The following is a 16,714-nucleotide window of genomic DNA, read 5'->3' on the forward strand; positions in this document are numbered from 1 at the left end:
TGGCAATGAAACATTACTGGAGGTGCCACTGAGAGTTGTTAGACCTCGGGAAAAAAAGAAAAAAAAAGCAATGAGTACCAACAGCCTTTGGAGCAGAGGCAACAAAGCTGGTCTGGAACACAGTCCTTATGAGAAATGGCTGAGGGAACTGGGATTGTTCAGTCCAGAGAAGAGGAGGCTCAGAGGAGATGTTATCACTCCCTGCAGTGACCTGAAAGCCTCTTCTCCCAGGTTAACAGCAACAGGATGAGAGGGATAGCTTTAAGTTGTAATAGGGGTGGTTCAGGTTGAACATGAAAAAAAAGGTGAGGCATTGAAGCAGGCTGCCCAGGAAAGAGGTGGAGTCATCATCTTTGGAGGTGTCCAAGAAACATGCAGATGTGGCACTGAAGGAGACAGTTAGCATGCATGCATGGTGGGGATTAGTTGATAGTTGGATTAGATTATCTTAGTGGTCTTTCCAATCTTAAGGATTCTACAATTCTGTGAAATGGTGTTTGCCTCCATTGCTGAAACTGAGTAGTCCCAGAGAGTAACAAGTTAGCTACAGTGGCATTCAGGCAGCTTAAATTTAGCTTAGGCTGTGCCAAAACCAGACTGCTTCAAAGGGCCTCTAGATTGGCTGCTACTGGAACCAGTGCTGAGCAGGGCATGAATGCTTCTAAATGTGCTGCATACAACACGTATGTTGTACCCAGACATAGACTTTCTGATAATGGTGGTACTCATTCTCAATTAATAGAAGACAAGCTAGTTGTGCACTGGATGATGAATGCCACTTCTGAACCCATGCCTGCAGACAGCCATCAGGTCAAATGAGTCCAAATTGCTCCTGAGGAATCAAACCCCTCTACTAGGACACCATAGACTTGCAACGCATTCTTTTTGCTGGTTAAGTGCTTTTGCCAAGCAGATGTTGTGACCAGTGAGGGAGCCCAGCATCTTCTCACAGCCAGCCAAAAACAGGCATCCCACTGCACATGCTGCATGATCTGCTCATCCTGCCTCACAGCCTGGCAGTGCAAAGCTCTGGTTGGTTTAGATGGGACTGCAGTGCAGCCCTACACAGGCACAGAGTCTCACACCTCAGGACTTGAATTTTGCCCCTGGACTTCAAATAGCCAGCAGCTTAGGGGGATTAAGGTTTTCTTAGTGGGCACTGACTTTCTAGGACTCAGAGTCTGAGCCTTCAGAGAATTACACCTCTGGAATTACTGTTAAAGAGATGGGAGATTTTTTCAGACACAGCAAGGTTCACACCAAGTTTCCTTGTAGCACAGCTCCACCCATCCTTTGCACAGTATCTGGAAACCAACACTGGACAAAGATGCTCAAAAAATAAACGTCCTTTTCTAACTTATATCTGCTATAGAAATTTAAGACTGAGATTAGGAAGGGTGCATCAGAAGGGTGCAGAAAATAACCCAAGAAAAACACTGGGCTCCCTGCAGGAGCTGGAGACCAGGGCAGGAACAAGAGGAAACAGGCTGGATGGGGACAGGGAAAAGCAGGAAGCCAGGGCGAACTCAGATAAGGTGTGAGCAGAGTTTGGAGTGCCTGGAGGTGGAGAGGGAGGAACTGAGTGTTTTTAATGAGCCAAAGAAATAGTCTGGAAGTCTTACTTTCTTTTCTGCCCTGTTCAAGCAATTACATAATAAGCCATTATACATAATCATAGCTGCCACTATTTATATATACATATATTACATGCTGATGAACAGGCTCAAATATTTACCAACACTGACACAACTTATCTTCTCGCTGCGACATTGAGTGTTAAGCCGTGCAATTGCTCAACACAGTAATTCCCCTTCTCCCTTCTGCAGCTTCTTTGATCCCCTTTCCTCCATAATTTAAACAGTGCCATGGGGATTAGTGTGTTACAGTCTTTAATGACAACTGCTGTACATCTTGAAGGGAAGTTGCTTCCAGCAGGAAATTAAAGGTTGAACTCCTACCAGTAACCCTGGGCATGCTTAACTAATGCTAAGCCACATAACATAACCTAATTAGTACAACAGGTCCTTTAAAAGAAATCCACATGACCTCACTGTCAGTTCTTATACTGAGTCATTTTGGAAACCAGTTGAAACAGAGCCCTGCATAATTCCCTATCATCAAAAGTGCACTGCACTGACTGAATAGACTGGATCCTAGCTACAGCAGCCAGGTAGCCTCCACCCTCTCCACTCTGTTTTCCCCCTTCTGGTTTTACAAGGCACAATTTGGTGGTCTCCAGCAACTATTCAGCCCTACCTAAGCACCTTCCTAAAGTTACATTTCCTAAGCCTGTTTTGCCTGAACACAGATCAGTACTGCATAACCTGCTTGCACACAGAATGCTCTGCTGCTAATGTAAATTATTTTGCATGCAAACACAAAAAGCAGTGTGGGCCAAGCAATTGTCCCATTCACAAGCAAAAGCATTTAGTACTCACAGGTTTTTACAGGTATATGGTTTGAATGCAATGTGCCCACAACATTGAAAGTCCTGTTAGAACACCTTCAAAAACATGATTCAAACCTTAAGTGCTGGGTTTTCTGAGTCACTAAAAAGTGAAATCAAATTTCCCCCAAATAATGCTCTATCTCCTGGGTAGTTATTAATCCCAAGTTTTGTACTAAAATCTCCACGACTTAATTTTGCTATGACAAGCACTGTCCAACATAACTTTTCCAGCCAACCTGGAAGGTGAAGAAATAAAACCTTAGAACACCACAGCCACATCGCCATCCTTAGAGAGGATGCAGTCATAGTTGCAAAACTGCAGCTTTACCAACTCGCTGTGTTTTCATCAAGAGAGCCGCTAATTTCATCACATCTGCACCAAAATTGCTATGTCCACAAAAAGAAATGCTTTGCTGGGTTCTCATCCTGACAAAGCATCCCTCATGGAGATGTGAAAATGCAATTTCACTGTAAAAATAAATGCAGCAGAGTTAATCATTTCTTGTACTTGCCACACGGCCATCTATTTTCATTGCTTCCAAACATCTACTGCACTCCCAAAGCTTACAAAGCTAACAATGTGTGGGCTGCTTCTCTGGCTGTGGGAGGTGCAGGACATCTCTGGCCTCTCCCTCTGCTACAACCATACTATTCTGCACCAGCTTTTCACAGGAAGGGAATTTACAAGAAGAGATTTTGCCAGTATCTGGAGCTCTGTGCTTTATAAGCTAGAAAATGCAGCAAAAAAAAACCTGATGGAAGATGCATGCACACTATCATAATCAAATTTATTTACATGATGCACTCCTGAAACAAACTACCACATACTAAATATATCACCTGATAATCCAAAGAAACCTAATAAGCTGTTTGAGACACCAAGCAATCTCCTGAAATTGCTGCTACTCATACAAAGTAGTTTCTTCTCTTTGCTTGCAAAAGGTGCCAGCAATCTTCCAACAGAAAATGGCAAAAAGGGGAAATTTACAAAACAAGTCATATAACACAGTTCACAAGCACTTGTTTACTTATCTGTTTAGCAGCCTCCTTTTACAAGGCACTACAGAACTGCAACTGGTATTTCTTTCTGCTTGTTATTTTCACAGCCCTCCAGTGGTGTGTGTTTTCTTCTTCAGCTAATGCCTAGAAGACTCCCAGTCTTCACTTCAAGAATATTCATTCAAGACCCAGAGAGCCTGAACACATCTATACTGACATGAGTGAAGAAGCCACGCTTTCCTGGTGTGCTACAGCCAATTTACAGTACGCTTTTCAGATGAAGCTCATCTTCATTAACCTTAAAAACTGATTTTAATAAGGTCAGTAGGCTTCTGGCTGCTTGGGAAGCTCTGAACAGAGAGCACTACTGATGGGACTCACTTTTTTGGATGACTCGTATCACCAGTCCCCTGCTCAAAGGATGTCAAAAAAGACTGTCAGGACATCAGACGTTGAGAAAGAGGATGCATTAAAGGAGTAAAACAAACAAAAACCCAAACTAATGGTTACCTGGTCTTCCTGGCCTCTTATTTATTTTGCTTCTCAGTAGCAAGAATAAAAAATAAAACGTTAATGATGTCACAGAGGCAGTTACTAAACGAACAATCTGCCAACAGTTTTGCTTTCAAAAGTACAATTAAGGGGTTTTTTTTCGTCTTGGAAAAGATGTACTTAATACAGAAGCTCAGCATTTCTGTCACGTTTGACACTACTGAAGCATTCAAAGGTGGTTTCCCCCACCTAGATGCTCACGTACATTTCTCTGCATCCACTCCACTGCACGAGCAAGCCATGCAGAAATGAAACAGGATCTGCTTGTTACAGTGCAGGATTGGATTTGTGCAAGGGGGAAGCCACTGCATCTCAAGAGCATGGGGCATGTCACACCGATGACTTCAGCCCCTGTGAGAGAGGTGTTGGCTTCTGCTTAGAGCTGTACATTGCAAATGAAACAGATGGGAGAAGCTCATGAATTGTGATACTGGGACAGAGAAGCAGCAGGCAAGCCACTCCAAGCAACACACGGCACGGGATTGAGCTAAGAGCTGCCCACGTCTCTGGTACTAACTAATATAACAAAAGTCAGTGGACTAACAGAAAAAAAACCACTGGGCACTGGCTATGTGAGACTCTTGACTAGCTTTAAATCGACCATAAACATTCTGGAGTTAGAAAAGGGAATGGGCAAGGAAGTGGAGAACCAAGCCCACATTTACATACTACCAGAACACAAAGCAGAATAACCTGCAAAGCTACTACAGGTTGCTACTAACACCATTTTTTCTTCATAGAAGTAACTTTTTCTAAATCACTGCGAGAACAAACAGCGTTGAAGCACAGGACTTGGCCCCTTGATTTCTCCTATAAAAATAAGAGTACTCCAAGGCAGCTACTCACCTGTTCTGAATACAAGTTTAGAAAGTAAGAGAAGTTGGTCCCTCTGCACTTTGCCTGCCCTGCAGTACTTCACCGATTAGCAGTGACATCAGTGCTCAGGATCAGCCAAGCCTCTGGGAAGCCAAGTTACCCCAATGCAACAGCTGCCTTTGTTTCCTTTTGACAGCATAACAACTGGAATTTTCCAGTTTCACTACCACTTTGGAAGAAAATAAATGAGAGTACTAATGAAGGTTCAAACAGCAGATCTCATGAATTACACGCACATACAAAAATCCCTTCTGTTTGATCCCAGACATCCACAAGTCTGTAATGAGAACTATGAACACAGAGTACTGATCATCTCATCAGTAATGCAAATAACCATACTTGCCTCTCAGTGAGCATCTCCCAAGCTTACACAATGTGCCCTCAGCCCACACAGCCCCATGTGCAGGAGCTGCCCCATCACTCAGAACCAGCCCTGTGTGATAACACAGCACACCAGAGCTCAGCTGCAGCTGGCAGCAACATCATCTCGTGTTTGAGCCCAAGCCATCCCCCAGCTGTAAGAACACCTGAAGTGCACCTCCCAAGCTTGTCTGTCCCCAGCTAAGCAAGGAGCTGCTGGATATGGAGACAATACGTATGAAGGCTACACTTGGACAAGCAATGGGTAGCTGCAGTCACTGATGTTAGCAGACCTGCCACAGTGGAACAAAGAAAACAGGCTCCTAAGCACCTGCAAACAGCATAACTCCAGTTCATTTCTATATGATATTGCTAAGAATGAAGTCTTGAGGAATTTAAATATTCCAAACAGCAAGAGGAACGGCTCGGCACTGCATCCTGCTGCCATGAGCCCTTCCCAGCACAGCTCCAGCAGCAGCAGCTCCCCACTTAGCTGATTTGTTGGACATCGAATGCCTCTATCAGCAAGTTTTTCCCATCTGAGCAGCAAGTGTTTGTATAACAGAAATCCTCCTATCAGCACTGCCAGCTGTGCCTGACATACAGCCACCACACGCAAACACACCACAAAATCTTAACATCCACACAACTGCTTCATGCCTGTGCTGATGGCATTCAGACTATTGGCTACCTTGCCTCCCACAGCAAGCAGGCTCCTCAGTATGCCACTCTTCCTAATTACCTCAGAGCATTAACACGCCAACCTGCACTAGGATGGGAAACGCAGCCAGAGGAATTCATCTCTAAACCTCACCGCATGGATTGCGGCTGCTGCCCTGGGAAGATAAGTGGGGGAAAGAGGGAACCTGCCACTGCTAAGCGGACCCAGGACCTCCTTCCAGGGCACAGAAGGAGGCAGAGGGCATGGAGCTTGAAAACCAGCATGCCAGGGCACTCGGGCAGAACACCTCCACCCCAAATTAATCACTTTTAGAACGAGTCCACCAAACACCTGAGCACACCGCTTACATAACATGACTGCAGCTGATGGGAGGGCTGCTTAAATGCCAGGACTTGCCAAGTTTGGGACATGAGTCCATGTTTCTGGACAGGACCTTCTAAAAAGGTGGCGCATTCTCTCAGCTTTTTATTTACAAGAAAGCAGGAGGGGGCAAGTGGAAGATATGCTGATGCTTCCTCCTCTTAAATAACTTACCTACATATGTACTTTCCCAAAATAAGTGCAATTAGGGCAAATTAGGCTTTAAGAAACTCAGCAGAGTTTTCAATCCCAGAGGAAAGAAGGACTAGGAAAAACCACTACCAAGCAGTGTTTTTGTTAAAGACTACAGAAAATCAAAATTGGATGAAGAATGTTTTGGTCCAATTCTAGATGAAGCATACTCCACCAAAACTGCTGTCCATGAGAAAACCTCACACAGCACACAAACATCTGGGTTGTGTTATTGAGTCAGCATTCACCAGAAGTTAGCTATCTAGTGCCTAAAACTGTGATCTGTGCTTCTCACAGGCTGAGACGGGGATTCATCAGCTGGGACATTACTGCATCAGGGATGAGGCAACACAGTGCCTGTGTCAGTAGCTGGCATGGAGCATGGAGGAAATTAGGTCCCATGGCACCCATCTCCAAAAGCCAAGTGGCTCCAGCATCTTGCTCCTATCAACACAAGTGCAAGGTGCATAGGGGAAATGCAAGTCCACCACCTGGATGCCTCATGCAGGCTTGAGCATTTCACCATCACAGGCGAAGCAGGAGCTGCTCAATATAGCCTCCTTTTTTCTTCTTCTTTTTCAGACCTGATTGACTGTCTAGACACAGAACACTGCCACGCAATGCAACTGAAGACTGAGAGCACCAGAGTGAAGAAAACAGACTGGCCCAGGCTTTTATTTTTTTTCTTTTTGTTCTGGACAATATATTGCAGTCTACATCAACAAACTCATTGGAAAAAAGAAAAAAGAAAAAAAAAAAAAAAAGCTTAATCTGCCATGCACCTTAGAAGCTGGCTGCTGAAAAAATCCAGAATGCAATTAAAACATGGATTCCTTTTAAGTTTCACTTCCCTCTGCAATTTTATAATCGTCTCATCCATCAATTCTGAAAGAATATTAATACTGGCATCAGCTGGCTCTCCACCTCTTCTGCTGAGCCAGCTCTCCCAAAGTCCTGTCCGTGCCTTTCAGCATCCAACCAACCGCAGGCGCTCTGAGGAAGAGGAGAGGGGGAGGCAGAGCTGGAGGTGGAAGGATGCCAGCAAGGCACATGCAACACGAGGCCACACCACAGGGCAATGGCCTATGTCCCCACGTAGCTGTGATGACTTGCGGAGCCTAAATATGCCCTCAGAAGAAAAACGCACACAAATTATCCAGAACAAGGCTGCAGCAGAGATCACCTGAAGCCAACACGTGACCCTTACTCACATTCAACCAGATCACACATGCTCACGGCTGCCTTCCAGGCTGGAGGTGGCCAGGTCAGTGACGTGCAACCTTCTTCCAATACACAGAACCATTTCTTTCCCCCTCTGAAAGCTGTGTAGGTCTCTGTTTTGATACAAGCCATTTTTTCCCCATTACCTTTCCCAAACTCTTCAGACGACGTCCTTGGCTCCAAAAACCTGCAGATCAGAGCCAAAAAGCAGTGCTATGCTCCTTTGAGTACCTATTTCTTTTTCAAATAGGTAAAGATCAGTTCCAAAATACTTGGACTTGTTCACACGTAGTGTCAGTGCTGGGAGAAATGGCTGATGCCAGATTTCAGTATCTATCTTATTAATTAATTAGTAGAGACATACAATCTGTCAAGTCATCCAAAACTTTTAAAGATGCTCTGTTCTGTCATTCTTTTATTATTCTAATTTGACATGTTTCTTATCTGTCGTGATCATGATTAATATCACAAATTCCCAAGAACACAAGTCTGAGTTTAAAGCCATTCTCATCCCATTTTGTATCGCTGCAGGTCAGGTTGGCCATTCCAAGCCCAGTCTCAATTGGCAACAGTCACTTTCTTTGCTGGTATCCACTTTTCTTCATCTATTTTAATGAAACAAAAAAGCTCCAAGAGTGTAAAGAAAGCCAACTGTTATACTCATTTCACCAGAATCAGAATTTCTGCTTCTTCCTTTCTTACTGCAGTGTGAGGTTTATACCAACCTTCCTTTCGCACCTCTCTTCTGAACAAAGCTCTAAGAAGACATTCACTGTAAATTGGTCAGCATAATTTAAATACAGGCTAAAAAGCATCTAATTGCTGGATCAGGCTACATGTTATCTCCAGGAAGTGACTGAGATGCACCAATTTGCTCTTCCATTGAAGCCCAGCCTCTAGAACCTACATTCACATGCCCCTCAAAACACTAAAAGAAATGTAAATAGCCAGTCTTCCTCATTCTTCTATGCAGCAAAATAATTTAAGCTTCATATTCAGACCTATAAAACAGCATATTTATCCAGGCTTAACAGTAGAACAAGCTAGATGAGATCAAGTGAGACTACATACAAAGAAACGCTGAGAAACAGACAGAGCACAGCATATTCTTTAAGTAGAAAGCTGCTTTACAGGGTTGGCCTATAGCAGCCATTTACCCCACTGCCTGATCTCAGAGGATGTCCACAGCAATAGCTGTACACTAAAAGCAAGGAAGATTAATCCCCAAAGATGCTTTGCTCAAGGTTTTGGACTGGCCTTTACCGACAGTCTGAGAACATAAAAACTCTAGATGTGAATTTCAGTCAAGATGACACACAACACCTCTATGGTATCTAGATACAGGACCTCTGAAAAATTATAGGTAGCACTGGCAGCACTAATGGAAAGGCCTGGGCCACAGCTGTGGCACCAGCAAGCCAGAGGAGAGGCAGAAGGCAGGTGTTGATAGGACCAAAAAGGATGGAAGGGGTGAAAACTGAGGCAGGAGGAACAAGCAAGTCAGAGAGGAGTTGAGAAGCAGCAGTACCTCGCCTAGTCCATCCTGAAACGGGACCTGGGCCAGAAAGCTTCCCCAGCACAGCATACGAGCTGCTGAGCAGTCACCCCGTTCTAACAATTAGTACCATCCAAAGCCAACTGGTGCAAGCTACTAGCTCATGGATTAGAAATTAATGCTGCAGCCCAAAGGTCTAAGCCCCGTGGATGACCCGGGTCACTGCAGATTCATGCGACAGGTCAATTTTTTTTTTATTTATCTCTCCCATTTCCCTTTGTCCAGCTAGAAAATTACATAAAAGGCTCAGATGCGGTAGATTCTTAATACAAGGTCTGTGAACTTTGAGCACTCCAAAATTAAAGGTATCACGAGAACTGCCTCAACCTTCACCCAGCTCCCGTAACACGTCTTCACTGATGCTCTCTCTAATTCTAAAGCAGCAAATCAGCTTCTATAGGCAAAAAAGATAGGGACTGTGCAATAAAGTGATAGTGGTCCCTCAGACCCTGCCCCACTCAGTGAAAACAAGGAAGATAAGTGAACAAGGCATGGCAGGAAAAGAAAGACAACTTTACTTGCAAAGTTCGATGCTCCACCTTGCAGGCAGGACTTGCCTTTCTCTCACGTTGAGTATTTGCAAAATGCTCAGCAAGCTCAACTGCTAAAAGCAGTTTTTCCCTGCTCTCTGCAAATCCAGTGCATCTAAGGCTGCCCTGCAAGAGTGCCAAGACTTCCAGCTCCAGTCAGCTGCCCCTGTGTTTCTAGCAGATGAACTGCTACATCATGGCAGGCACTCTGGGGTGAGTGAAAAACAAAAACATCCCTCAGCATCATTTTTAGGCAGCCAAAAATTGAAGAAGTTTCCATCATTTGAGCTCTGTTTGCTCTTTGCCTCCATTCCTGAAAATGAATGCAGTGCCAGCATCTGAGATGTTGCAAGAGTGAGAACTTCCCCGCCTGCGAAGCCCCCGGGAAGGAACTAACAGCACTGCTCAGCTCGAGGTTTGGGTGGGGTGTAAAATAAATACGTGGAGACGCATGCAGAAAGTAAATGGGGAAGAGAAAACGAATTATGCAGTAACTACCTATCCACTAAAAGAGGGACTCTGAAAGGGAAAAAATGATGCGATTACAGAATTAAAGATTGTATCATAATGCAGATGCAAAGGGGAGCCGTGTAATGTTAGTTCTGGCACTTCCTCGCATTTGTCCGCTGGATTTTGTAACCTCATTGTTCTCCTACTGTCATTATTTTGTAAGTAATTTGAAAGCAACATAATTATGAGCTCGTATGTTTGTATCTTTTCATCATTAATAACATGTGGAACAACCAGCAGACTGCTCCCAGCGTGATTGATGCCTCCAGCAGATGGCTACGAATGATTCTTTTTCCTCCCCGGCTATCAGAGGTAAAGAGCAGGGAAGAGAGGGAGATTTCATATTTGAACTTCAATTTCATGCACAAACATTTGGGGATTTTGGGGTTGCTTAAGATGAGGAAACCAAGACCGATATCAATCAGTTGCTCTGAAATGAATAATAACAGATCGGATTTGAAAAGCAGAAGCACGGAGCAGCTGATGTGTTTTGCCCAAGGTCAAGATGAAAACTCCCAAGGCCTGGATCCCAAATTACCCAGCTGACAGCTCCAAACCTCCGAACTCCTCCCACACCAAAACTTCTTTAAGCATAATTACCACTGTTAACTGCAGGTCAGGGAAGAAGCTGATCACCTCTAGGCTGTGTTTGCTGGTGAATGCAGCCAAAGAGCAACTTCTAAGAGTGTGTCATAGAAAACACAGCTGCAAGCAAACATTATGGTTGTACGTGCTCATCCTGGATGATAAGCCTTACATTGTTTGTTGCTGGTTTGTTTTTACGTGTGGTTTTGTTATGTTTTTTTTTTTTTTTTTTTTTTTAAAGTAAATTACTCTGTGCACCTTGGACTTCAGGCTGCTTGCCAACACATTTCTCAGAGTTGGACGAGTCTGGCTCATCCTGCTTCATGAGGGAAAGCAGCTGCAATAGCAACAACCTGACTTGCTTTATTTGCAGCTGATATTAGCTGACGAGAGGCAGCGTGTCTGATGGCACACTCACTATATAGGCTTTGTGCTTTTAAAAAAACTCTATTTGTCTTTGTATGCTCTCATATGTTAACACCCCCTTCTTCTTTCTTTCTAGTATTTTTACCTTGTCTAGCAGGTGCTGGCAGCAACTGTCACAAGGTTTGCACGCTGCTTTTCCTAACAAAGCAAGCTTTGCTGCTGTCCTTCCTTGCCCTCGGAGCCTGGGTAACCTGGAGCTACCAGGTCCCCAGGTTCAGACAGAGCCCACAGCATCCCTTCCCCAGCTCTTGGCATAAAACCTAACACAGAAAGCACCAGCCCATCACTAAGCATGTGCAGCTAACTCAGAATATCCAATGCTGGTTAACACAAACAGGCAGGGATGTGGCAGCAGCAATGCTGGGCTCCTGTCCCAGGGCTTCTCACACAGAAGCTCTAAGGCCAGCAACCTCAGAGGAAGGATCTGCACACATCTGCTGTGAGCCCCAGGCTTGCTGTTATCTGTCACAGGTGTTTGCTGTGTCATCTCACTAGCCACTGCTGTGCTGGGGGAAGGACAGAGGGACCTGCAGCCCTCCTGCAGTCTGGTGCTCTGCGCCCTGTAACCCGCCATGGAGTTCCAGCTACACAGCTTCTCCTTCCACCTCACTTTGACAGCTGCTTCTAATCTTAGTGACATAGCACACAGTTTGGAAGGCTGTTAAGAGATCCAGCTTAGCCCACTAAGGTGATCCTTATGGTTCTGACATCAAAGATGGATGCTGGAAGTCTCTGAAGGGCCACTCTGACAGTGGGTACCTAACAGGTCAGGAGGGGGCTGCAAGGGAATTAAGCTCCATTCACTGAAGCTATTGTAAGGGAAACACATGGTACTGAGTGCTGTCTTCAGGACAATTGAATCACCACTGAACTCAAAGAGGTGAGGCCTGCAAGCACCCAGATAATTGCAATGCTATTGCACGCCTCTGCCAAAGTCCTCCCTGCTCACTCCACTCAGTTCAAGGAGCCCTGGAGGTCACACAGCAGGCTCCCATCTGTGGCCACCAGCCTTCTGTCCCTCCCAGGCCTCAAGCAGCTCCTACTTTATGAACCAAAGGGCAGCCATGCTGAGAGGAAATGCAATTTGCAGGCCCTGCCTACTTGAGGTACATCTTCTGCCCTCCTGCCCTCCTACTGCACTACTTCACGCCAACCCCTGCCGTGGGGACCATGCACACCACATGGCATGGCCAGGCCTGCACAGGCCCTGTGTTGGACCACTACAAGTCATCTCTCCCCTGCCAAAGACAGCAATGCTTTGAGGATTTCCCATCTATCCAGCCTCTAGTCCTACCAAGTGGGAGATCAATGGCCTTCAGGACTGTCAGCCATTGCTACAAGCTGGAGGATTGTTATCCAAGGATGAGTGTGGAAGCTGCTGGGGCTTCTTGCTCATTAGGATCGCTGCCAGGGAGGTACTCCCATCCCAGACCTCAGCTCCTCACCTGGGACAGTCACATCAGGCAGCAAGACACATCACAGTCTCCATGCTGGTGACCTACACTAAGACACACCAAGCCAGTGCCTGTAGGATGGATAACACTGCTGTGGGTGGAAAAGCAGCTGCCTGGAGAGGGGGCAAAGACTCATGAGCTCAGGAGACTCTGGGAAGCTGGGAGGACTGCCCTTGATACCTCTTGCAGCTGGACAACGCTCCCGAGGGCTGGCTTCTCTCTTCCCTTTCTTTGCAGGGCCCAGAAGCAGCAAAGCTATTTGTGGAGAAAACAGCACCAGCACAGCAAGCAGGCAACTCTGGGCTGACCCAAAACAGCTGCGGAATTTCTTCAGAAGCTCTGCATGCTCTGAATGGGAGGCAAATCCACCCTCCAGCCCACTCACCAGACAGAGGCAAAGCCTAAGAACAAGACAGAATTTAAGGCATGCTAGAATGTCAAGCTTTGGAAATGCATTGTCCACATTCTCCGCTAACGCACTCATGCCCCAAATCCACCATCTTTTATTCAGAGTGTACATCATTTACTCAGCTGAACAGCCAGCCACACTCAAGCCAGAGAAATTACTTGCCCGAATAACTGCTGCCTGATGCAAGAGGGACGGTGGGACTGCCTGACATGTAAATATAGATATACAGTATTATATAAAACCAATAAAAGACCACAGCCATTGGCCAGACCCTAAAGTCAATGCTGTGTGCAGAAATACAAATCTCTGGGTCTTTGGTAGAGTCACACTAACTGATCACCTACATCACATGTATCACTGTAGAGATGTACCCTCTAGGCACGAACTGGTGAATGGGGTCATAATCTGAAAAATATTTCAGTGACTTAGAAAACTTAATTCTGCTTGAAATCCTCCACAGAACTCCAGAAAAGTAGCACTGCTCCTTCTTTGTATTCACTGGTCCCAAGTGAGGGTAGCTCCCCCATTCCAAACCCAGCCATGACATGGCATCTGTTCCAAGCAGTATGCAAGCACAAAAAATGCACAGTTCACACCCTGGAAAGCTTATGGAAGACAGCCCTTGGCTTAACATCCCTGCATGCAAGCCTGCTTGAGCGTATCATTCTTCAATTTCACCAGAACAATGAATGTGATAAGTTAAAACCATGCTGAATCCTCTGTAGGGCTGCCACTAATAGAGCTCCTGCTCCACTCCATCAAGGGGTCAATGCAAGAACCCTGAATGGAGCCAGAAAGAGGCACTGGAAAAACACACACACAGGGATTCTGGCAGAGCTAGAGAGACCCACCGAGTTGAATGGGGAGCGGTGCCCAGAAGCCTCTACCTGCCAGCTCCCTGCACGCTCTGCTATGCCGGAGCCTATCTGGATGAGTGGCTCCTTCCAAGCTACTTCATTTGCATGTATAATTTAAACATATCATATTAAGGCAGAAATAGCATTGATTGTCCCGCTGGCGTTTCTAATCTGGATGTTCAGCATCCTCGGCCACTGCTTCCAAGGAGACTTTGCAACACGTATAAAACTTGGACCAGGTGCTGCCCCAATAACTTCTCTCCCCCCAAGTCAAGCAACAGCAAACACCTTTCTCATTTGTCTCCACATACCTGGCAAGCTGTGCAAAACCTCCAATAGACACATCAGACTTGAAGCAGAGATGTGAGCTTTTGGGCCATGTCAACAACAGAAGCATGTGCACACAAGGAATTATCTGCCCTGATGATACATCAGTGCCCCTGACAGCCATGGCCCCAAGTCATCCTGACCCTGTACGCCTTGGCCACAGTTAATGCTATGTTTCACCCCTCATGCAGTTAACAAGAAGCTCAAACCCAATCCCGTTACATAGCCAAGAACAGCGTTTCCAGCAGAAGGCTTTGTTTCTGAATCACGATTATCATCGTGCTGCGAGTTCTGTGCTAGCTCAGGCACCGCGGGCATTTCAGAAGGGCTGTGACCTGTTCCCGAATGCAGGAAGCTACCAGCAACACCTTGGTGACACTGCAAGTCAGAAGGTTACAGGTATTTTCCGGCAGCCTCAGGCAGACCCAAAACCTGAGCCAATCTGTATCAAATGATCTCTGAAAGATAGTATTTAAAAAAAAAAAAAAAACCACCAAACCATGGACCGTATCTGCAAGAAGAGTTTCACTAAGAAAACGAGAGCGGAGGAATTACAGTGTTTATAGCTGCATTAATAGGACCTTATCAGAAGCCTGTTTGCTTTGTTCTCCTTTTATTTTCTTAATACATACACCTATATGACAGAAACACACGCCCTAGCGCCTCCCCGCCTGCCGACCTGAGGCATACCCACGCTTCAGAAGCTTCCCAAGAAAGTCTCTCCAGCCCGGCATGTCGGAACAGAGCCCGCCGATGGATGCAGGGCTCGGGGAACCGCTCGGGAGATCGGCGCCGCGACCTGAGCCGGGAGGCGGCATCTCCGCCCGCACCGAACTCCGCGCAGCTCTGCGGGGCCGGGTTGCGCGCGGACCCTGCGCTAAGCGGCAGCTCCCGAGCGACCGCCTATCCGCTCCGCTAACTGCCAGCATGGGAAGGGGAAGGAAAAAAAGAAAAGAAAGAAAAAAAAGGAAAGAAAGAAAGAAAAAAGCCATAGACTCCATGTAGATTATAGCGCTGATAACCAAAAGTCCGCAAGTTACCCGGCTTTACCCGCGAGCGAGCCGCAAGGACGAGCCTACCCCGGCGATGCGGCGGGCGCTGCCGGGCAGCTCTCTAAGTAACCTTCGCGCCCCGCCGCCCCCGCGCCCGGCCATTACCTGCGCCGCCACCGCCAGCGCCGCCGCCTCCCTCCCCGCAGCCCGCGGCTCGCACCGGGAGGCCGCGCCGCTCCGTCCTGCCGCCGGCGAAGCCGGGCGCGGCGGCCGCTTACGAAACGCGCGGCTGGCTCCGGCCGGGGCGGAGGAGCGGCGGGCGGGAGGTGTGGCGGGGGCGACGCGCCCACCCCGCCCCGGCCCCCCCCTCACCCCCTGCGGCGGCACCGCGGCATCCGTCGCGCCTCGCGCTCCGCTCCCGCGCGACGGCTGACCTTGCCGACGGCCGTCCTCGCCGCCGACCGCCCCGCGCCCGCCGTAGCCGGCGCCCTCACCCCGGCGGCCGGCGCCGCCCCCCGTCCCCCGCCCCGCCGGGTGCAGGGCCGAGGCGGGGCTCCGGCGGCGGGGAGCGACGGAGCCGCCCCGGCGCGCGTGCGGCCCCCGCCCGCGGGGCGGCCCGAGGGGACGGCGTGCCCTCCGCAGCAGCCCGGTCCGGGGGGCGGCCGTCCGGCCCCGCCTGGGGGCATCGGGGCTGCTCTGCGGTTTGACGTCCTGCCTCGGGGCACGGCGGCGGCACCTCAGCTGTCAGCCTCGCTGAGCTCCGTGCCCTCGGGGCTGCCCCGTGGGACTGCCGAAGCCCGCACAGGGCAGGTGATGCAACACACAACTTTGGCCTTGGAGACCTGCGGTCCCAGCTCCAAGCTTGAACCTGCACCACTGCTGCACCTTGGCTGTAGGCTATAGGTGTGCGCCCAGCGCCGTAGGGAAGAGGCCTCCATTTTGATCACTACATCAAGGCCTGTGTCTACCAAAGAGCACAGGGCTGCTGCCTGCAAAGAGAATGATCCTATTTCCATCAGCAGTAGGAAAAAGTGTATGTGCCTTAAGACATCACACATGGAGCAGGAGAGCAGATGAGAGGAGCGACAAACCTTGTTCCACTTGAAGCAGTTGCCCATTGAGTGAGAGAAGAGTTGCAGGTCATCTTGATGTGACAGCTCTGTGAAGATACTGGCTGTAGAGGAGGCAAACCTCCATCATGAGCAAAATAAACAGGTTTCACAAAAGCTAAGCATCCTTCCCTTCCTTCTCCCTGCTCTCCTATACATGGAGCTAATGGCCAAACTGAGTTTCAAACTGAGCTACCACATCTTAGCATCTACAGCACACACACAATTATGGTTCCGGGTGCTGTCATAAATACTGAAAACTCAGTTAC

At 47.6% G+C, this 16,714-nt stretch overlaps 1 protein-coding gene across 6 annotated transcripts in view; it reads right to left on the reverse strand.

Moving 5' to 3' along the window:
* RNF152 (ring finger protein 152) overlaps positions 1–15,838 on the reverse strand; it is a 40,125-nt gene extending 24,287 nt beyond the window's left edge. Inside the window, exon 1 of one of the 6 annotated variants that reach the window (XM_052697951.1) lies at positions 15,771–15,838. Coding sequence is in view for 1 of the 6 variants with exons in the window: in XM_052697947.1 (XP_052553907.1) it covers positions 9,220–9,276 (57 nt within the window). In the remaining 5 variants the exon portion in view is untranslated. Of the gene's footprint in view, positions 1–4,846; positions 5,473–9,219; positions 9,315–10,886; positions 11,063–15,501; positions 15,598–15,708 lie in introns of those variants that run through there. The other 5 variants (XM_052697953.1, XM_052697950.1, XM_052697952.1 and 2 more) reach the window with 5 other exon arrangements.
* Between the last annotated feature and the right edge of the window lie 876 nt (positions 15,839–16,714).

This window comes from Tympanuchus pallidicinctus, unplaced genomic scaffold (assembly GCF_026119805.1).
Source record: "Tympanuchus pallidicinctus isolate F22 unplaced genomic scaffold, pur_lepc_1.0 scaffold31, whole genome shotgun sequence".
NCBI classification, from domain to species: Eukaryota; Metazoa; Chordata; class Aves; order Galliformes; family Phasianidae; genus Tympanuchus; species Tympanuchus pallidicinctus.